General features: G+C 40.7%; 1 protein-coding gene across 1 annotated transcript in view; it reads right to left on the bottom strand.

Moving 5' to 3' along the window:
* Positions 1-23,677, bottom strand: part of BLM (BLM RecQ like helicase) — a 105,899-nt gene that overhangs the window by 30,716 nt on the left and 51,506 nt on the right. Inside the window, 6 exon segments of the mRNA XM_010384791.2 lie at positions 1,637-1,797; positions 4,114-4,220; positions 18,117-18,265; positions 18,482-18,580; positions 20,675-20,788; positions 22,290-22,408. Coding sequence (XP_010383093.2) covers positions 1,637-1,797; positions 4,114-4,220; positions 18,117-18,265; positions 18,482-18,580; positions 20,675-20,788; positions 22,290-22,408 — 749 coding nt within the window.

The following is a 23,677-nucleotide window of genomic DNA, read 5'->3' on the forward strand; positions in this document are numbered from 1 at the left end:
ACTGCACTCCAGCCTGGGTGACAGAGCAAGACTCTGTCTCAAAAAAGAAAAAAAACCCACAAAGAGATGCCATTTCCCACCCACAAGGATGAACACATTAAAAAAGCTGGATAGTAAAAAATATTGGCAAAGATGTGGAGACACTGGCACCTCATACATTGCTGGTGAGAATGCAGAACTGCAGAGCCACTTGGAAAAGCAGTTTGACAGTTCCTCTAAAAGTTAAAGAGTTGCCATTTGACCCAGCAAGTCCACTCCCAGGTGTCTACCCAAGAGAACTGAAAGCATATGTCCATGGAAAAACTTGTACATGATGCTCACAAAGCCATTATTCACAGTAGTCAAGAAGCAGAAACACACCGGGGATGGTGGCTCACACCTATAATTGCAGCAATTTGGTAGGTTGAGGCAGGAGTATCACTTGAGTCTAGGAGTTCAAGACCAGGCTGGACAACACAGGGAGACCTCGTTTATACAAAAAATAAAAAAATTAGCTGGGCATAGTGGTGCGCCTGTGGTCCTAGCTACTTGGGAAATGGGAGGATTGTTTGAGGTATGGTCTGCAGTGAGCAGAGATCATGCCACTGCACTCCAGCCTGAATGAAAGAGTAAGACCCTGTCTCAAAAAAAAGAAAAGAAAAGAAAAGAAAAGAAAAGAAAAGAAAGAAAGAAAGAAAGAAAGAAAGAAAGAAAGAAAGAAAGAAAGAAAGAAAGAAACAAGCCAAATGTCTAACCAGCTGATGAGTAGATAAATAAACTGTGTTATATCCATATAACAGAATATTATCTGACCATAAAAAGGTATGAAGTACTTATATATGCTAAAATATGGATAAATCTTGAAAAACTTATGCTAAATAAAAGCAAACAGACTAGGCAAGGTGGCTCGTGCCTATAATCCCAGCAATTTGGGAGGCTGAGGCAGGTGGATCACTTGAGGCCACGAGTTCAAGACCAGCCTGGCCAACATGGCAAAACCCTGTCTCCACTAAAAATATTAAATACAAAAATTAGCCGGGCATGGTGGTGCGTGTCTGTAATCCCATCTACTTAGGAGGCTGAGGCAGGAGAATCATTTGAACCTGGGAGGTGGAGGTAGAAGTAAGTCGAGATCCCTCCACTGCACTGCAGTCTGGGAGACAGAGTGAGACTCTGTCTCCGGAAAAAAAAAAAAAGAAAGAAAAGTTACAAAGACCACATATTGTATGATTCTATTTACATGCAATGTACAGAGTAATAAACTCTAGAAACAGGTTAGTAGTAGTTAGTAGATTCGTGGTTTCCAGGCATTAGGGGGTGTGGGAAGTGACTGGGTATGAGGTTTCTTTTTATGGTGATCAAAAATTCTGGAATTAGATAGTGATGATGATTGTACAACTTTGCAAATATAGTAAAAAGTACTAACTTATTTGCTTTGAAAGGATAAATTTTATGATATGTGAATTATATCTCAAGCAATATTTTTTTATGAAAGAAAAGGAACTTTAGAAGTATCAAAAGAAAATCCATTTTAAAATTTCAGTCTTATTTTGATGTTTACTACCTTCAAGGTAAAAGTTTGCATTCTACATATGCATGTTTGGTTATATGCTATAAAATATTATTTCTATTATTTGTTTATCTTTAAAAATGTTACCTGACAGCCATCCTGATTAATCCACTTCTGCTGCACTTCATCTCTGGCAGAATCACTGAGGCCAGCATGGTAAGCAAGAGCAGCGAGCCCATCTCTCTGTAATGTGTCAGCCATGGTGTCACATTCTCGCCTGGAGAGGCAGTAAATTATCCCTGAGTCATCTGCCAAGAAAGCAAGAGTACTGAGAAACAAGAATTTTTAACATAAACAACAACACAATTTATACTATGTTTTTAGAAATATATGAACCATAAATAGATCTCCCATAGTGTTCTTCTACTGCTGGAAGACCACACACATGAATAATTCAAGCAAGGAATTCATGTGCACTGGAAATGAGATGTGGCTTTTCATCCTGTTGCTGCTAATGACTCGTGAGTTGGACCTGGACGAACTCTAGGTTCTACTTCACACTAGATACATGTGGGCATCGAAAAGCCACCCTTGGTCGGGCGAGGTGGCTCATGCCTGTAATCCCAGCACTTTGGGAGGCGAAGGAGGGCAGATCATTTGAGGTCAGGAGTTCAAGACCAGCCTGGCCAACATGGTGAAACCCTATCTCTATTAAAAATACAAAAAAAAATTAGCCAGGTATGGTGGTGGGCGCCTGTAATCCTAGTTAGTCAGGAGGCTGAGGCAGGAGAATCACTTGAACCTAGGAGGCAGAGGTTGCAGTGAGCCAAGATCGTACCACTGCACTCCAGCTTGGAGATAGAGCGAGACTCAGCCTCAAAAAAAAAAAAAAAAAAAAAAAAAAAAAAAAAAAAAAAAAGCCATCCTTGCACAAACTTTGTCAAAAGCATATGGCAGTATGTATCAAGAGCCTTAGAAATACCTTTGACTCAGTTTCCTTCTAGGAAATTAATCTAGGAAATAAAGTGATACAAGGACATAAACAAAAGTTTTACTTCAAACTTTAAAAATTACAAAGATTTTAATGAGCAACATTAGGGAAATAAATAAAGGGAACTGTGAAATAAAATATACTATAACCATCAAAAGTGTTTTCTAAATTTTTAAAAGACATGGGAAAATGCTCATGATACAAAGTAGATTAAGGATAGAAACGTATATAGTATGCTAGTGGAAAAAAATGCATATAAAAATACTGGAAATTAATAATAACATGATAACAGTGATTTTGCTCATTGAATGATGTTTGTCTTTTGTTTCTTCTTTTTGTTGCTTTCTAAATTTTCTTTTTTGTTTTTTGAGACAGTCTTGCTCTGTTGCCCAGGCTGGAGTGCAGTGGCACGATCTCAGCTCACTGCAACATCTGCCTCCCGGGTTCAAGCAGTTCTTCTGCCTCAGCCTCCAGAATAGCTGGAATTACAGGTGCGTGCCACCATGCCTGGCTAATTTTTGTAGAGGTGGGGTTTCACCATTTTGGCCAGACTGGTCTTGAAATCCTGACCTCAAGTGATCCACCCACCTTGGCCTCCCAAAATGCTGAGATTACAGGTGTGAGCCACAGTGCCTGGCCATCTAAATTTTCTTTAATGAGCATGTATTTTATTTATTTATTTATTTATTTATTTATTTATTTTTGAGACGGAGTCTCGCTCTGTCACCCAGGCTGGAGTGCAGTGGCACAATCTCGGCTCACTGCAACCTCTGCCTCCCAGGTTCATGCCATTCTCCCGCCTCAGCCGAGTAGCTGGGACTACAGGGGCCCGCCACTACACCCGGCTAATTTTTTTGTAGTTTTAGTACAGACGGGGTTTCACCGTATTAACCAGGATGGTCTCGATCTCCTGACCTCGTGATCCTTCCATCTTGGCCTCCCAAAGTGCTGAGATTACAGGTGTGAGCCACCACACCTGGCCATGTGTGTTGTTTTTAGACATGGAAATTAAAAGATATTAAAGGAAAAGTCATCTCTCTGTGACTGAGCCAAAGATCTAGATATACACGTGAAGCTATTGACATTAGCTGCCTGGGAGAGGTGGGCCTGAGCAGGGAAATCACTGACTTTTTCTTGGTGGATCTCTACTGACTGATTTGTCCACACAAACATGTACATTAATTTCTAAAAAATAAAATAGAAATAGCAAAAATATTCTCCATGGAAAAGTGGAAAGGGGGTTACATGGAAAACTACTATGAATTCAGAATCTCATTTTAGTTAATAAAACTCAAAGGCAGACAGGCTTGGGACAAGGAACTAAAACAAAAAGCTGTATAATTCAAACACTGATTGAAGCCTGAGGAAAGACATTGAAACCAAAAGTTATAATACACGTGTGCAGGAGGGAGTATTTAATATATTTTTGTTAGAATTTCTTGTTATCAAACCAAATGAGATTTTACAATTTCCAGAATTGAGAGAGTTGCAATAGTCTGCTCTATAAATAGCAAGTTAGTGCTGTCATAATGCAAAAAGGAATGTTTAATATGCAATTTTATATATCCTATTGTGGTACTAAAAAGACATTTATTTGTTACTTCTAGACAGTTAATCACATGGCTGTACTCACATGGGTAGTGTTTTCTGATCCATTCTAGGCAGTCAAATGCCACCTTTTTAGGCTTTTTCGGTAATACATAGTATTTCAGATTATGTCTGTTAAAGCTCATGCTAAACCTAAAAAAGTCCCAAACATAAAATTTAGTTATTATGAGAAAGTATAACTTTCGGTATTGTTATAGACTACATGTGTCCCCCTAAAATCCTAACCCCCAATGTGATAGTATTAGGAGTTGGAGCCTTTGGGAGATAATTAGGTCATGAGGGGTGGAGTTATGAATGAGGTAAGTGCTCAAAAATAAGTAGAGACCTCGCTGGCTCTCCCCACCCTCATATGTGAGTATACAAAGAGAATACTGCCATTTACAAACCAGGAAGAGGGACCTCATCTGATACGGGATCTGCCAGCATCTTGATCTTGGACTTCCTGGCTTTCAGAACTATGAGAAATACATTTTTATTTGAGCCACCCAATCTACAGTATTCTGTCATAGCAGCCCAAGCTAATATCAAGTGTTTTTTTTTTTTTTTTTTTTTTTTTTTTTTGAGACAGAGTCTCGCTCTGTCACCCAGGCTGGAGTACAGTGGCGCAATCTTGGCTCACTACAACCTCTGCCTCCTGGGTTCAAGCCATTCTACTGCCTCAGCCTCCCAAGTAGCTGGGATTACGGATGCCCACCATCGCGCCCGGTTAATTTTTGTATTTTTAGTAGAGATAGAATTTCACTATGTTGGCCAGGCTGGTCTCGAACTCCTGACCTCAAGCAATCCACCCGCCTCAGCCTCCCAAAGTGCTGGGATTACAGGCATGAGCCACCGGGCCCAGCCTATCAAGTAATTTTCAGTTGAATACTGTCATTAGCAGCTTACATAATAGAACACTGAAATGGAAGTTAGGCTAAGGGTTAAAGAAAAGGAAGTTAGGCTGAGTAGCTGGGATTACAGGTGCCCACCACCACGCCCAGCTAATTTTTGTTATTTTTAGTAGAGACAGGGTTTCACCATGTTGGCCAGACTGGTCTCAAACTCCTGACCTCAGGTGATCTGCCCACCTCGGCCTCTCAAAGTGCTGGAATTACAGGTGTGAGCCACTGCACCCAGCCAGTTAGTGTATTTTATGTGTGGTCTAAGACAATCCTTCTTCTTCCAATATGGCCCAGGGAAGCCAAAAGATTGGACACCCCTGGGGTAAATAAAGAGCTAACTGCAGGACAGCAGAAGTTGCTAAAGCCCTACTGATCACGGTCACTTTATTTTTGTTCTTGACCCCAAATAAAATGTGGCTAACTCTGAGACAGATGGGCTCCTCCTCTTCCTCTGATCTACTATTCTTGTCCCATTTCCTCCCTCCCACTTCCTCAGTGAGCTTGTTCTCTCCATTATCTCCTTTTTTGTATTTTCAGTCTGTTCTGTGAATTTTTCTTCTGTCTCTGAATATGTTCTAGGACCACCCTTTCCAACAAAAGGCTCTGTTGATCTATCTTCTAATCAACCTCTCTCTTTTCCTCCAATGGCAAGTTTCTCAGAAGATACTTATGTTCCCAACCAACTAACTACACATTTAATTTCAATTATCATTATTTTCTATTCTCAATTTTGCCTCTACCATTCTACCAATTTTTTCCCCAAGGTTTTTAAAACTAAAGAAAGGTGACAGAATTGTTATAGGGTCCTGCCCTCCAGGTACCTCCACTGCTCCACATTTCAACTATATCCAATCCACAGGAGGAGAGAGAACACTGTGGAACATGGTAAGGATAGAGCACAAAGACATCTCCATGCCTGGGTAGACAGAAGAAAGGATCATAAACTGCAGTAATCTGTGTCATGGGGGCTGCCTATATACAGGATCGGAGGAAGAAAAGATGAGGAATAAAACCACTGGCTTTCTGTTTTTGCATCTAAATCCAACTAGATGGGCCCACACAATAGGCAGCAGTGATCTTGCTGCATTTGGTGTATGCAAAGATGGGTCTTCTTTCAGACTTCACTCTCTCTGGCCTCTCTGTATTCTACTTTTTTTTTTTTTTTTTTTTTTTTTTTGAGACAGTCTCACTCTGTCCCTTAGGCTGGGGTGCAGTGGCATGATATCGGCTCACTGCAACCTCTGCCTCCCAGGTTCAAGCAATTCTCTTGCCTCAGCCTCCCGAGTAGCTGGGACGACAGGCACTCACCACTACGCCCGTCTAATTTTTCATATTTTTAGTAGAGATGGGGTTTCGCCATGTTGGTCAGGCTGGTCTTGAACTCGTGACCTCAGGTGATCCTCCCGCCTCAGCCTCCCAAAGTGCTGGGATTACAGTTGTGAGCCACCGCGCCTGGCCTGTATTCTATATTGTTGGCTACCCTTACTGAAAATTCTCTATTATGTCTTACAACTTTATATTCCCATGGGATTTTCTCCCTTGCATCTCTGGTTTCTCCACTTCCACCTCTTCTTCCTTTGCTCACTCTTTAAGTGAGAATCACCCCACAGACATCTGGCTCTCTTCTCTTCTCTTCCATTATCTCCTTCAGCACTCTCACTGCCTTAAACGCACCCAAATTTCAGTCCCAGGTGTTCCAGCTTTTGCCCTTAGACCAGTGGTCTAAAATTGGGAAGCATACATTCCTAGGGGTTCACAAAGACTTTCTGTGTATACATGAGCAAAGATCGTCTTAAACAAATTCAGACCCTCAATTTTCGCATCCCTTGGTTTCCCATGGGGGATTGGTTCTAGGGCCTCCTCGGATACATAAATCCAAGGATGCTCAAGTCCCTGATATAAAATGGTGTAGTATATGTATATAACCTATGCACATCCTCCTGTATACTTTAAACCATCTCTAGATTACTTATAATACTCAATACAATATATTAAATAAATGCCATCTAAATAGTTGCTACACTGTACTGTCAGTAATTACGTAACATTTTTCTTCTGTCATGGCGGCAGGATACAGCAGAGTATGCCTACACATCACTCCATTCATGTGGACACAGCATAGCACTTGGTGCTCAGCAAATTCAAATCTTGCATTTTGAAACTTTCAGAAACTATTTTCCTTTCAAATGTGTTTGATATACAGTTGGGTGAATCTGCAGATGCAGAAACTGTGGATACGAAGGGCTGGCTGTCCTTTTCCCTAAGACTGATCTGAGAATGCTCCCACAGACAAGACATCCTGGTCAGGGGCGGTGGCTCACATCAATAGTCTCAACATTTTGGAAGGCCAAAGCAGGAGGATCACTTGTGCGCAGGAGTTAAAGACCAGTTGGGCAACAAAGTGAGACTCCTGTCTCTATTAAAAAAAAGACATCCTGGCTGGGCGCAGTGGCTCACACCTGTAATCCCAGCACTTTGGGAGGCCAAGGCGGGCAGATGACAAGATCAGGAGTTCGAAACCAGCCTAACCAACGTGGTGAAACCCTGTCTCTGCTAAAAATACAAAAACTAGCCAGGCATGGTGGTACATGCCTGTAATCCCAGCTACTCAGGAGGCTGAGGCAGGAGAATCCCTTGAACCCGAGAGGCGGAGGTTGCAGTGAGCCGACATCACGCCACTGCATACCAGCCTGGGCAACAGAGCGAGACTCTGTCTAAAAAGAAAGAAAGAAAAAAAAAAGACACCCTGCTTGTTTCACCTTTCCCATTTTTCCCTTTTACAATTGTCTCACTTTCTGAAAACAAACAAACTAATCCTACTTTTCATACATTCTGAATTTTACCACTGTGCACTCTTCCAGGATGTAAAAATCTCCAGGACACCCAACAAAGCAAACTGAAATATAGTATGGGTGTAGGTGAAATTTTCTTTAATTAAAGCACTAGAAATCCTTGGTAGGAGGGCCTCATATCTTTAGGTGTTTTACTTATTTCTGTTAAGGGTGAAGAGTAACTAGGAACAAAGTATTTTGACTCTTACTAGGATGTTCTGAATTCAGATATACTGAGAATAAGGCGGTGGGAATGAAGATGGCCTTCACTTTATGATGTTGTTTCTTTCATCTCTATAATCACAGAATGCATTACCCTGAAAGTCTTTTAGACTACTGTTAAAAAATACTTTGATACCACCTCTCTTATGACAGCATTTCTTTGCAAAAAACACCTAGAGTCCTTTTAGTGCTTGAAACGGAAGAATGTGTAGCAGACTGTGGCAAAAAAGGTAGTAGATTTAAGAACTGTCTAGGAATACAAATGATAAAGAAAATCTTAAAATTTATTTGAGTCGATTTGGGCTTAAGTTGGAAATGGTACATGAGTCTCCCCACCAATAGGAATGCTATTGTGACTGGGCACAACAATGGCCTTACTGCTTTTTCCCACATTAAAAAAATATACTTTATTTTCAGAAAAGTGTTTTATTAATTTTAAAAAATCTTTGGGTCAAAAAGAGAGACAAAAACAAGTATTGGGGAGGATATGAAAAAAGTGGAACCCTTGTACATCACTAGTGAAAATGTAAAATGGCACAGCCACTTTGGAAAACAGTGTGACAGTTCTTTAAAAGGTTAAACATAGGCCAGGCATGGTGGCTTATGCCTGTAATTCCAGCACTTTGGGAGGCCGAGGCGGGCGGATCACGAGGTCAGGAGTTTGAGACCAGCCTGGCCAATATGGGGAAACCCCCATCTCCACTAAAAACACAAAAATTAGCCGGGTGTGACGGTGCACACCTGTAGTAGCAGCTACTCAGGAGGCTGAGGCAGAAGAATCACCTGAACCGGGGAGGCGGAGGTTGTGGTAAGCCAAGATTGCACCACTGCACTCCAGCCTGGGTTAGAGTGAGACTCCGTCTCAAGAAAAGGTTAAACATCGAGTTACTATATGACCCAATAATTTCACTCCTGGTGTATATACCTAAGAGAAATGAAAACATATGTCCACACAAAAATTTATACATGTATGATTATACCAGCATTATTCATAATAGTAAAAAATAAAAATGGAAATAACCCAATATCAACTGATGAATAAATAAAATGTCGTATACGTATACAATGGAATATTATTCACCAATAAACCGTGAAAACATTATGCTAAGTAGACAGTCACAAAAGATCACATATTGGATGATTCTGATTCTGTTTACACAAGATACCCAGAGTAGGCAAATCTATACATAGAAAGTAGATTAGTGGTTGCCTAGGGCTGGCAGGGTGGAGATGTGAGGGGAAAAGGAGATTGAACTGTAATGGGTTTGGGTGTTTTTGGAGGGTGACGAAATGTTCTAAAACTCTGGCAATGGCTGTACAATTCTGAATATGCTAAAAGCTTTGAATTGTACTTTTTAAATATGGGAATTGTATGGTATGTGGGTTATACCACAACAAAGCTGTTACTAAAAACATCTGGCATATGATCTGAATTTCTTAAAATTTGTAGACACAATTGAAAAAGCTCAGAACTGTTTACCAGTTAATTTAGTCAAACAAATTACTTTTACTAAAAATAATAAAAATGACATGAGATTAGAACATAAAGTTGTAGATCACAAATCCAATTAAAACCAAGACAACTATCTCTAATGCAAAAGGACTGTGGGTAACTAACTAAAAGCAATATTTACACAATTTGTTATAATGAAAAAGTTAATAGACCCTTGGAGTTTATTACATGTAACAAATCTTACTCTGCCTGTTGGAAAATAAGATGTTTGGAATTACCAAATATCTAGTTACAGACAGTTCCCATCAACTGATGAATGGATAAATAAAATGCAAAACACTCATACACTGGAATATTATTCAGCTATAAAAATGAATGAAGTACTGACCAATGCACCAACAGGGATGACCCTTGAAAACTATGCTCAGTGAAAGAAGCTAGGCACAAACAAGAGGGAGAGGATGGGGAGCAGCTGCTAAAGGATACCAGGTTTCTTGCTGGGGTGATAAAAATGCTGTAAACTTAGATATTGGGGATGGTTGTACAATTCTGTGAAAATACAGAAAAAAACCAACCTACTAAATTGTACTCTTTAAATGGATGAATTTTATAGTGTGTGAATTACATTTTAATAAAGTCTTCTTAAAAGTTAGATTCTATTGTTTCTTGTCTAAGGTTCTGCTGGATATTACCATTAAAATCATAAATATGTTTGAGGTGTCAAACTCATGTCTTTTCAAAGTGTTGTGTGAGGAAACAAAGTCAACTAGAGCTCAGCTTGCTGCTTTTGGAATTGACAATAGTTGTCATGTGATGTATACTAAATAGTTTATGTGAATTGAAAAATGAGGCCAGGTGCAGTGGCTCACGCCTGTCCCACCACTTTGGCAGGCTGTGGGCAGATCACCTGAGGTCAGGAGTTCAAGACCAGCCTGCCCAATATGGCGAAACTCCGTCTCTACCAGAAATACAAAAAATTAGCTGGGCATGGTGGTGGGAGCCTGTAATCCCAGCTACTCGGGAGGCTGAGGCAGGAGAATCACTTGAACCCAGGAGGTGGAGGTTGCAGTGAGCCACTGCACTCCAGACTTGGCGATAAGAGCAAAACTCCATCCTCCCCCCGCCGCCTCTCCCCCCAAAAAAAGAAAAATGAAGTCATCCAGGCATGGTGGTATGTGCCTGTAGTCCCAGCTACTCAGGAGGCTAGGGCAGGAAGATCACTTAAGCCCAGGAGTTCAAGACCAGCCTGGGCAACATAGTGAGAATAAGACCTCATCTCCAAAACAAAAACAAAAACAAAACAAAACAAAACAAAACCCACAAAGAAAAGAAGTCTAATTTAGCAATAAAGACTGGCTTTACCAATTAGGTTATATGGTAGTCATTTCCCATTTTTGGAAAGAGCTAATCTATAGCTACAGAGTTTTGACAAAACTGTATTTAAAAGTATATCGCACAATATAGTTGGGAATGGTGGTCCACGCCTGTAATCCCAGCACTGTGGGAGGCTGGGGCAGGCAGATCCCCTGAGCTCAGGAGTTTGAGACCAGTCTGGGCAAGATGGTGAAACTCTGTCTCTACGAAAAAACAACACAAACTAACAAACAAAAACCATAAAAATTAGCCAGGTATGGTGGTGCACGCCTGTAGTCCTGGCTACTCGGGTGGTTGAGGCAGGAGGACAAATTGAGGCTGGGAGGCGGAGGTTGCAGTGAGCCGAGATCGCACCACTGTACTCACTCCATCCTGGGTGACAAATTGGGACCCTGTCTCAAAAACCAACAACAAAAAAGTTATTAGAGAAGCGCATCACACAATAAAAGTATTTTGTCAAAAATATCATATTGGAAAGGCATACTGAAACTAACAGTATTCTGATTTCCCCAACTCTTCCAAACATATTGGATACAGGGAACAGGATTCTTGTTGAAAGAATACTACCTACTACTAAATAGTCATTAGGTAAGTATTGGTAAAGCTTTTTTTAGGGTATTTTTCCTAGAAAAAATAAAGTGAATAACCATTGATCTTGCTTATTTTCTCAGTCAGAGAGTTTCCAATTCTTTGCTTACCACAAATTTGAAGGACCTAATTGAATTAGGTTGACAGATAATTAAAAATAATTTTTGACGACGGATCATTATGTAATCTTGGTATATATGTCAGAAGGAATTCAAATAATTGTTACAGCTACAAAAAATGCCTTCCATTCTCATCTACATGTTTATGTGAGCAATGTTTCTTAGTGCTTACATCCATAAAAATAAGAAATAGGAACCGACCCAATTCGTCCAGACATGTGAACTAACTGAACAACAAAAAGTCCTAGCTGGGTGTGGTGGTACTCACCTGTAGTCCCCACTATTTAGAAGATTAAGGTGGGAGGATCACTTGAGGCCCGGAATTCCAGACTAACCTGAACAATATAACGAGACCTCATCTCTTAAACAAACTAAAGGCCTATCTCATTAAGAGATACATTCTCAATCAAAATGTTTGCTTATGGCCAGGTGTGGTGGCTCACGTAATCCCAGCATTTTGGGAGGCTGGGGCGGGCAGACCACCCGAGGTTAGGAGTTTGAGGCCAGCTTGGCCAACACGGTGAAACCCTGTCTCTACTAAAACTACAAAAATTAGCCGGGCATGGTGGCAAGTGCCTGTAGTCCCAGCTACTTGGGAGGCTGAGGCAGGAGAATCACTTGAACTCGGGAGGTGGAGCTTGCAGAGACTGTGTCCTTGTACTCCAGCCTGGGCAACAAGAACCAAACTCAGTCTAAAACATATATATATCTATATGTATGTATGTATACAGGAGGTATATAGTTTTCCAGGATTCTTTCAGGAGGTACATGTGACCAAAGAAGGTTGAAGATAGCTATCTTGGTCATCCACTCATCCCTTAAACATCCCAGGCACCATACATCTAAAATCAAATTTATTACTCATCTTACTTCCTCCATTTCCATTTATGGTCAATGGCACTAGTCACCTGCCCCAGGAACTACTATAAACTTCAACTGTATCCACTTTTCTCATTCCATTTAGTTGCCATTCCTGCCCTCTCTCTTGACTCTGTTTCTTCCTTCCACTTCTGCTGTTACCACCAGCATCAGCTCTCCTCAATTACTGCAACAGGTTCCTGAAGGGCTGCTCTACCTCTAACTTTCTGTTCTCCCACTCATCCTCTCCTCTATTCTCTTGCCAGGGTTATCATTCATCCACACAGTTCAGATCAAGCCACTTCCCAGGTTAAAGTGCCAAAAGAATAAAGTCCAAACATTTTACCATCGTTATATGCAAGGCCCTCCATGATCTGGCCTCAAGCCACCTTGTCAGGGTCATCCCTTCTCTAAGTTTCTCCACTTATCCAATGGATTATTCACCATTCCTTGGGCATGACCTGTACTTTTTTTTTTTTTGGCTGGAGTGTAGTGGTGTGATCTTGGCTCACTGCAACCTCCGCCTCCCGGTTTCAAGCAATTCTCCTGTCTCAGCCTCCCGAGTAGCTGCAACTATAGGTGCATGCCATCACACCCAGCTAATTTTTGTAGTTTTAGTAGAGATGGGGTTTCACCATGTTGGCGAGGCTAGTCTCCAGCTCCTGACCTCAGGCGATCTACTCGCCTCGGCCACCCAAAGTGCTGGGATTACAGGCGTGAGCCACCGAGCCTGGCCTGACCTGTATTTTTATGAGCCTGGCCTGACCTGTATTTTTATAACAGAAACGTCAGCCCTGAATTTTCACTCTTTGCCTGCTAAAATGCCATTCACCTACCACTTCACATAGCTGTAATAAAAAAAAGACAGTAACAAGTGTTGATGAGCATGTGGAAAAATTGCAACCCCCATACACTGCTGAAGGTAATATAAAATGATAGAGGCGGCCAGGCGCGGTGACTCACACCTGTAATCCCAGCATTTTGGGAGGTTGAGACGGGTGGATCACCTAAGGTCAGGAGTTTGAGAACAGCCTGGCCAACATGGTAGAACCCCGTCTCTACTAAAAATACAAAATTAGCTGGGTGTGGTGGCACATGCCTGTACTCCCAGCTACTTGGGAGGCTGAGACAGGAGAATCGCTTGAACCCAGGAGGTGGAGGTTGCAGTGAGCCGAGATTGTGTCACTGCACTCCAGCCTGGGTGACAGAGTGAGACTCCGTTTCAAAAAAAAAAAAAAAAAAAAAAAGACGGAGGCACTTTGAAAAACAGTTTAGCAGTCCTTGAAAAGGTTAATCATACAGTTACCACAGACCCAGCAACCCAAGAGAAATAAAACTTATGACCACAGAACAACTTCTACACAAATGTTCACAAAAGCATTATTCAAAAAAACCAAAAAATTGAAACAGCTTGAACATCCATCAAATGATGAATGGGTAAATAAAACAGAGAGTAGGATCCATAAAATGGAGTATTATTTGAAAATAGAAAGGAATGAAATACTGGAACAGGCTACAACATGGAGGAACCTCAGTGAAAGAAGTCAGTCACAAAAGGCCACATGTTATGTGATTCCATTTAACTCCATTTATATGAAATGTCCAGAATAGGCGCAAATCTACGGAGACAGAAAGTAGATGAGGGGTTGCCTAGGAATGGGGGAGTGAGAAAGTAGGAACTGACTGCTACTGGGTGTGCTCTCCCTTTCAATGGAGACGAACATGTTCTAAAATTAGATAATGGTGATGGCTGCACAACCCTATAAACAAACTAAAAAAAAGGCCACTGAAGTGTCAACTTTAGGTGAATTTTATGGTATGTAAATTGTATCTCAATACAGTCGTTTAAGCTTTCGTTGTTGTTGTTTGTTTTTGAGATGGAGTCTTGCTCTATCACCCAGGCTGGAGTGCAGTGGTGTGATCTCGGATCACTGCAACCTCCACCTCCCAGGTATAACCAATTTTCCTGCCTCAGCCTCCCAGGTAGCTGGCATTACAGATGCCCACCACCACGCCTAGTTAATTTTTATATTTTTAGTAGAGATGGGGTTTCAACATGTTGGCCAGGCTGGTCTTGAACTCCTGACCTCAGGTGATCTGTCTGCCTTGGACTCCCAAAGTGCTGGGATTACAGGTGTACAGGTGTGAGCCACTGCGCTAGGCTGCTGTTTACGCTTTTATTTTGTTTATTTATTTATTTATTTATTTTTTAGACAGTCTCGCTCTTGTTGCCCAGGATGGGGTGCAGTAGTACGATCTCAGCTCACTGCAACCTCTGACTCCCAGGTTCAAGCAATTCTCCTGCCTCAGCCTCCCCAGTAGCTGGGATTACAGGCATGCACCACCAGGCCTGGCTAGTTTTGTATTTTTAGTAGAGACGGGGTTTCTCCTTGTTGGTCAGGCTGGTCTTGAACTCCTGACCTCAGGTGATCCACCCACCTTGGCCTTCCAAAGTGCTGGGATTACAGGTGTGAGCCACCATGCCCAGCCTACGCTTTTAAATAAATTACTCCTCCTACAATGCCCAGTTCCTTTACGAAACTTGATCTGACCCCTCCTCATAACAGGTGTTACTGGGGGTTCTAGCTTATCTTGTCTTCTTCAGTTCCTGCAGCTGTAATTTACATCTCAAATCACTGCTTTCTTCTTTCTGCAATTTGACCTAGTATTTAAAGGATTCTGAAACCAGCTTTCTGGGGTTTTAAGTTCTCACTCCAACTCTTGCTAGGCATATGAAATTATGTAATCTCTTTGTGCCTCAATTTCCTCACCTGTAGAATGAGGAAAATAGGAGTACCTACCTTGCTTCTGTGTGGACAAGGGGGTTAATACACATAAAATGACAACAGTGCCTGGCACACTGAGTAGGCTGGATATGTAAGTGTTAGCTATTACTATTGTTCTACTATTGTTAACTCTATATGCCTGTCTCTTTGCTCTCTTCCACTTCATATGTGAAGGCCCTAAGGAAATGGAATAAAGCCTTTCTTATGTGCCTTGTATTTCCCAAAGAGGAAGAATATTATTATAGACTAGCAGGAGGAGAGCAGCACAGGGGCTGTGGCTTCAACCTTAGGAATACCTGACTTCACCAGGGTCACGACATAGCAGCAATTGAGCAAATTTAATCCAAACCAGGGGCCTACCGGCAGAAAAGATCAGGAAACAGAGTCCCAGAAAGTGTTCCTTAAAATTTCCTACTTCCAAATGCAGAGAAGTGCCAAACACATTAAGGAGTCAACAGACATGCCTAAATTTTTACATTTACCCAAATTCCTCCATGTTTTTCATTTATTGATTACTACTGAGTACCAATTATGTACCAAGTGCTGGAGACTGGAAATCCACAACCTTGCTTTCCCAGGCAGATCTCTTCTCCACAGTACTAAGAAAAGAGATTCAAGGTGTCTGCCTCTAAATAAAGAAATAAATATGTGCACTCTTTACTCAAACATAAATCACAAATCCTATACTTACAAAAAGTCATTCAAAAGGAAAATAAATTTTTTTATCATTTAACTACGGGCATTTGCCATTAATGTAACTGATCCAAAAGAACAGTAGATTGCATCTGGCATAAGCAGACAGAAAAATCCCAGCACTTAGGAAGGCTGAGACGGGAGGATTGTTTAAGCCCAGGAGTTCGAGACCAGCCTGCGTAACATGGCAACATGGCAAGATCTGTCTCAAAAAAAAAAACAAAAAAAAATTATGGATCAATGTAGTACTTACAGAAAAAAGTTGTTGCAAATAGGCTATTAGAGTCTAAAGTATAATATAAATTTTTTGTTTTCTGTGTTTTTTTTTTTTTGAGACAGAGCCTCACACTGTTGCCCAGGCTGGAGTACAGTGGCATGAGCTTGGCTCACTGCAACCTCCACCTCCCGGGTTTAAGCAATTCTCCTGCCTCAGCCTCCTGAGTAGCAGGTATTACAGGGGCACGCCACCAGGCCTGGCAAATTTTTGTATTTTTAGTAAAGATGGGGTATTGCCACGCTGGCCAGGCTGGTCTCGAACTCCTGATCTCAGGTGATCCATCTGCCTTGGCTTCCCAAAGTGCTGGGATTACAGGTGTGAGCCACTATGCCCAGCCTAATATGACACATTAAATATAGCATTATAATGCTTATCAATTATAGAAGCAAAATATTTTCCCCCAAATTTTATACAAATACTCCTCTGCAAGTGAGATTAAATTAAAATATTCCATTCCAAACTTTGTGATCACACACGCAAAATTCTGAGGACTCTAAAATCCTTGCACTTGAGTATGGTCATTAGTGCTATGTAACAGTGCTACTAGCAATAAAATATTCTAGGCCAGAACCAAACAACTTAAAGGCTGGAAGAAACCCAAAATGTTGGAATTCCTTGATTTAGATCAGATAATTTAGAAGCTGCCAATTTAACCTGCAAAAGCCTTTGTAGCTATCTTAATCTAATGACCCATTCATATCCTTCATAAGGAACCTTCAGTTCTTGTCATAATCCTCTAAGAGATACTGTTGCTGTTCTTACTGCTTATAATATTTATAGAGCCAGCTTGTCTTTATTTTCAAATGAACAAAAGCTGTGCTTCAAAAATTCACCCCAGTATCCAGGTCAGTCATTACTCCTTCAGGCATACCATGTTAATGTTTACATCTCAAACTAAAGCGCACACTAACAAATTAGAAGAAAAAAATACTTTAACCTTGGCACACAACGTTTTTTTTTTTTTTTTTTTTTTGAGACGGAGTCTCGCTCTGTCGCCCAGGCTGGAGTACAGTGGCGCGATCTCAGCTCACTGCAAGCTCCGCCTCCCGGGTTTACACCATTCTCCTGCCTCAGCCTCCCGAGTAGCTGGGACTACAGGCGCCCGCCACCTCGCCCGGCTAGTTTTTTTGCATTTTTTAGTAGAGACGGGGTTTCACCGGGTTAGCCAGGATGGTCTCGATCTCCTGACCTCGTGATCCACCCATCTCGACCTCCCAAAGTGCTGGGATTACAGGCTTGAGCCACCGCGCCCGGCCTCACAACGGTTGTTAAATAAATATTTGCTGAGTGAATAAACTTACCAAAAATCCGTATCTCTACAAACTCAGGTAGAAGTATAAAATAATCCAGTACAGCCTAGATACATATGTGGGGATTTCTTTTATAGGTTTTGTTACTGAAGAGTTATGGATTTGGTGGCAACAAGAAGCATTTTGTTGTTGAGAAGAAAACAAAGTAAAAAAGCTATTCGACATAGTATCTGGACCATTTTCAACATCCTGGATTCAATTGGGACCTTAGGGGGAAATGACAAAGCAGGGTCATCTTTCACTTCACGGAATACACTCTAGGATATAAGGACGCCAAAATTAGATAAGTAAAAATTAATTTATTGCTGGGACTATACCAGGGATGATAGGTATGGTATGCAATTTATCCCTATTTCCAAAGTAGGTACTGAAATGGAGTTTTAATTTCAGTAAGTGAAGAAAAGCCCTAGGACTCTGGTTCCCAAACTCCACTGCACATTGTAATCACTTGGGGATTTTTTAAAAAACTACTGGCTTTCAGCCCCAAACATTCTGATTTAGCTGCCATCAGGTACAACTTGGGCATGGGGGTGGGGTGGGGTGGTGGTGTTAAAGCGCCACAGGTAATTCTAACGTGTAGCAGCTCCGGCAATCACTGCTCCAGGGCTCTCAAATACATGACATGCAACAACTTACACCTGAGGTCTGAGAATCTTCAGCTGAGTGAGGATGTCCTTCTGTACCCTGGGATTAGCTGTGGCCGTAAGAGCCATCACCGGAACGGAAGGAAACTTCTGGCGAAGCATATTCATTCTTTTGTAATCTTGACGAAAATCATGTCCCCACTAGTTGGAAAAAAAAAAAAAATACTGCTTTTCAGACTATTTGGAACTTCCCTCTATAAAAAGCCAACACTGCTCAATATATTAAGAACCACCTTACTTTTCAGTAAAATAGCAGACTAGTTCACTCAACGTGGGTTTTTCTTCAGTACTGAAAATACATATATTGTTGGTAGTATGTATTTATTGGTATTTCCGGATATAAAAAACAGTACTTACCTGACTGACACAATGTGCTTCATCAATAACAAAACGTGCCAACAGCTTCCTCTCATAGAGATTCTCCAGCATAGAAATGAGTCTGTTACTTGCACAGATCTAGGCCAGAAATATATTAGACATTTAAAAACACTGAAACACATCACCTTATGATTCTGTTGTCTTCGAATTCCATTGCAACTTAAGCTGTATTAAAACCTCCATATAAGGCCGGGTGCGGTGGCTCACGCCTGTAATCCCAGCACTTTGGGAGGCTGAGGCAGGCAGGTCATCTGAGGTCGTGAGTTTGTGACCAGCCTGATCAACATGGGGAAACCCCGTCTCTACTAAAAATACAAAATTAGCCGAGCGTGGTGGTGCATGCCTGTAATCTCAGCTACTCAGGAAGGCTGAGGCAGGAGAATTGCTTGAACCCGGTAGGCAGAGGTTGCGGTGAGCCGAGATCACGCCACTGCACTCCAGCCTGGGCAACAACAGCGAAATTCAGTCTCAAGAAAAAACAAAACAAACAAACAAAAAACCTCCATATAAAATTGGTTCTTATTTCAATCTATGAAGAGAACAGCAGAAGTAACAGAAAATAGCAGATCACATTTTAGAACGTTCACCAACATTAAGCAAACAGCTTATTTAGCAGGTTAGTGGTTCTAAAACTTTTGTCTGCTTCAAGACATCTGAGGGCCACCACACATTTACACTGGCAACAGGGTTCCATATCTGGGCTATATGGATGCATGTTGGCTGGGAAACAAATTATATATTAACAGGGCCTAGAAGCAATGACATCTCAGCAGCAACGAGCACATGTAGCACTCACATCTTGACGGACATGTCAAAAGGACAGAGAAGCCAGCTTCATAGAGATGTCTCACTGGTCACATCTAGGACAATTAGAACATCAAAATACTTGATAATTGATTGTAACTCATTGAATAAATTAAGAAGTCATGAGTTCATGCTGGTATCAATAAACATGTGGGCTGGGCACAGTGGCTCACGCTTGTAATCCTAGTACTTTGGGAGGCCGAGGTGGGTGGATTACTTAAGGTCAGGAGTTCCAGACCAGCCTGGCCAATATGGCAAAACCCCATCTCTACTAAAACTACAAAAATTAGCCAGGTGTCGTGGCACGCACCTGTAGTCCTAGCTACTTGGGAGGCAGAGGCAGGAAAATCGGCTGAACCCAGGTTGCAGTAAGCTGAGATTGCGCCACTGCATTCCAGCCTGGGTGACAGAGTAAGACTCCACCTCAAAAAAAAAAAAAAAAAAAAAAAAGTGTAATCAACGGGAAAATTCTTTTTACGGCAAAATACCAACTACATTTAAAAAATAATTTTATATCTATTATAGTAATAATTGATGTGGGGAAGAATCATCAATGGATGCTAAAAGATGTGGGTAAAATTCTGATCACTGACAGGGTATTTACATAGTCTCAAAGCATCCCACAACAGGATACCTACTAATTATAAAGGCCGAAAAGAAAGGATAACTTTGCAGCAGAGAAGTCTATCAGACACTACCATAACCAAGCGATCAGTTCACTAACATTGTCAGTAATGGGACGAATCAACATCAAGTGCCTCCTGACAGTGGGCATGAGAACATATCACTGTTTCTGTGATATTCGAGGAGTAACAGGAATCTAAGCAGGAGGAAGCAAGACAAACTTAAATTGAGGGATAGTTCTCAAAATGACTGGCCTTCAAAAATGTCAAAATCATTAAAGACATTAAGAGAGAGAAACTGTTTACAAGATTACAGAGAAGGACAACTGAATGCATGCATGATCTGGGATTTTCTTTTGCTATAAAGGACAACATTGGGACAACTAGTGAAACCGGAATAAGGTTTACAGATTAAGTAATAGTACTGCATCAATATACATCTCCTAATTTTGATCATTATACTGAGGTTATATAAGAGAATACTTTGTTTTTAGGAAATGCACAGTGAAGTACTTAGGGTTTAAAAGGATACCATGTCTGCAATTTTCAATCAAATGTTTCAGGAAAACATATGCAGAGAGAGAATAACAAAGCAATTATAGTAAAATGCTACCATTTGGGGTTTCTGGATGAAAGTTATACAAAAATTCTTTGCACTACATATAAAAAATGTTGTTAAAATTTTAAAAATATATGTATTCTAGTGGTCTTTAATATATTTTAAAATAATGATATAAATACAAACCTTTTCTGGAGTGACATATAGAAGTTTTATGATTGGGACTTTTTTTGATAACTGGAGGTAAATATTTGTAGCTTCTGAGTCAGTCTTATCACCTGTCAGATATGTAGCTGGAATCTAAGTATGAAAGTAGTAAACAATTTCAATTTTATACATTAACCCGACAAAATTACATTTGTCTTTAGGTTTTATAAATATTTTATTAGTCACATATCAAACCTATCAAAGGAAACACATATCTCAATATAACAAGTATGTAAGTACATACATTTTTAAAAACCCTTATTAAGTGTAACTCAGGCAGGGCGTGGTGGCTCACACCTGTAATTTCCGCACTTTGGGAGGCTGAGGCAGGTGGATCACTTGGGGTCAGGAGTTCGAGACTAGCATGGCCAACACGGAGAAACCCCATCTCTACTGAAAATACAAAAATTAGCCTGGCGTGGTGCTGGGTGCCTGTAATCCCAGCTACTCAGGAGGCTGAGGCAGGAAAACTGCTTGAGCTTGGGAGGCAGAGGTTGCAGTGAGCCAAGGTTGCACCACTGCACTCCAGCCTGGGCGACAAAACAAGACTCTGTCTTTAAAAAAAAAAAAAAAAAAAAAAAAAAAGCATAACACAAAATGGTCTTCTCACTGTTTATTTCCTTTTCTTGCTTTATTTTTCATCTTTGTAAATAAGATAAATATGAATTAGGTATACAAGATATTCCAGTCCTACTGTATGGTGGCATTTTTTTTTTAGATAAATGATTTCAGGGTTTTAAAGGTTAACGACAAGGAAGGGGCCATAATATCACAAATGGTTGAACAATGGCCACCATCACCGCACTAAGACGTTCTTTGGAAGCAAACCAAACGAGTGGTCTTATTGAGGAGTGGTGACTTTAATTCCTAAAACAGTTCTTCTTAATCGAAATGTGAAGACTGAGTTGGGGTCTTGCTTTCACCAAGGCTAGACTGTAGTGGCATGATCATGACTCACTGCAGCCTCAAACTCCTGGGCTGAAGCGACCCTCAGCTTCCTAAGTAGCTGGGACCACAGGCGTTCACCACCATGTCCAGCTTATTTTATTTTTCTGTAGAAAAAGTCTTGCTGTGTTGCCCAGGCAGGTCTTGAATTCTTGGCCTCAAGCAATCCTCCCACCTTAGCCTTCCAAGTCACTGGGATTACAGGCATGAGCCACCACCCCCACCGACATTGTGAAGAGTTAGGTAGAATGCATTCATTTACTTCCTTAAACTCAGCCATGAGGAAAAAAGACGTATGTGTGCAGGCATGCATGTGTGTATGCATTTTAAGATATAAGGGAAAGAGAACTATGCTGACCTGGCAGTAATGAAAAAAGAAATGATTTTCTATTAGTTAAAAAAAAAATTACATCAGCAAAAAATAGCATTGGTTAAAAGTTCTTACTAAAATACATTCTTGTAGAATAAAATGAGATTGAACTACAGGTTATCTGTATCAAATTTTCAGACTTCTGTTTAATTGCACAACTTAATTTAATTGCTGTGCTTTATTTTTACAAATTATGAACTATTTTATAAAAAGGTTATCCAGAGGACTGAAATTTAATTGTTTCTAAGGCATGTTTTTATTAGTATTTTTATAACTTACATCCAAGGAAGTCAGCTTTTGGACTTGATCTACTATTAGTGATCTCAAGGGAGAAATGACAATAGTGACCCCAGGAGAAACACAGGCGGGGAGCTGGTAACACAAACTCTTACCACCTCCTGAAAGAGAAACAATGAAAAAATATCTGTCAGGTTCTGTCTTGAGAGCATGAATATAAAAGTTACAAAAGAAATCATATCTTTAATAGGACACCAAGGCATATTGTCCCTGGTGTCAACAATTTGCCATACTCAAATGACTCCAACTATTACATTTAGGCAATTTAAAAATGATTTTTTTTAAAAAAAGGTTTTTCGTTTTGTTTTTTTTTTTGACAGAGTCTTGTTCTGTTGCCCAGGCTGGAGTGCAGTGGTGCCATCTGAGCTCACTACAACCTCCACCTCCCGGGTTCAAGCAATTGTCATGCCTCACCCTCCCCAGTAGCTAGGACTATAAGCGCCCACCACCACACCCTTCTAGTTTTTGTATTTTCAGTAGAGATGGGTTTCACCATGTTGGCCAGGCTGGTCTTGAACTCCTGACCTCAGGTAATCCACCTTCCTTGGACTCCCAAAGTGCTGGGATTACAGGCAAGAGCCACTGTGCCTAGGACATCTTACACAGACATATATAATAGCAAAGGCAAGAATTAGGGCAGGAAACTTAAAATGTAATGGAATACAGTAAACTTTTTATTTCTAGTAGTAGAAGAGTCTCTAAAAACGATGCTAGGATTAAAATAATTACTTTCCATATAATGTTTATTTATTTTTATTATTATAAATCCCATCACTTTGGGAGCCTGAGGCAGGCAGACTGCTTGAGCCCAGGGAAGTTGAGATCAGCTTGGGCAACACAGTGAGATCTCGTCTCTACAAAAAATTTAAAAATTAGCCGGGTGTGGTGGCACATGCCTGTAGTCCCAGCTTCTTGGGAGGCTTAGGTCGGGGGGATTGTTTGAACCCAATTGAAGCTGCTGTGAGCTGTGACAGCACCACTGTATTCTAGCATGGGTGACAGACCAAGAGACCCTATCTCAAAAATAATAAATAAAAATAAAATAAACCTTATTTGGAATATTTATACACACACTATATCTATATTATAATTACATATACTAGACATATTATCTATAATACAATATACATATTATACATAATTATATCTTTTATATGTATATATCTCAAGTGGTTGAAATTGGGGTAGGACCTTAAAAATGCCCTCTTGAAACCCTAAAGGACAATGGAAAGCCCTGAAAAAAAATCAACGGATTAGATCATTGCCAAGGTTTTTTCCAGCTTTAGAGTTCTGCAACACCAAAATAGGGTTGAAAGGAAGGCACAGTGATTAATAAATTAATAAAAATTGAAATGCTGATTATTAAGCCA

The sequence above is a fragment of the Rhinopithecus roxellana genome, chromosome 5 (genome assembly GCF_007565055.1).
Source record: "Rhinopithecus roxellana isolate Shanxi Qingling chromosome 5, ASM756505v1, whole genome shotgun sequence".
NCBI classification, from domain to species: domain Eukaryota; kingdom Metazoa; phylum Chordata; class Mammalia; order Primates; family Cercopithecidae; genus Rhinopithecus; species Rhinopithecus roxellana.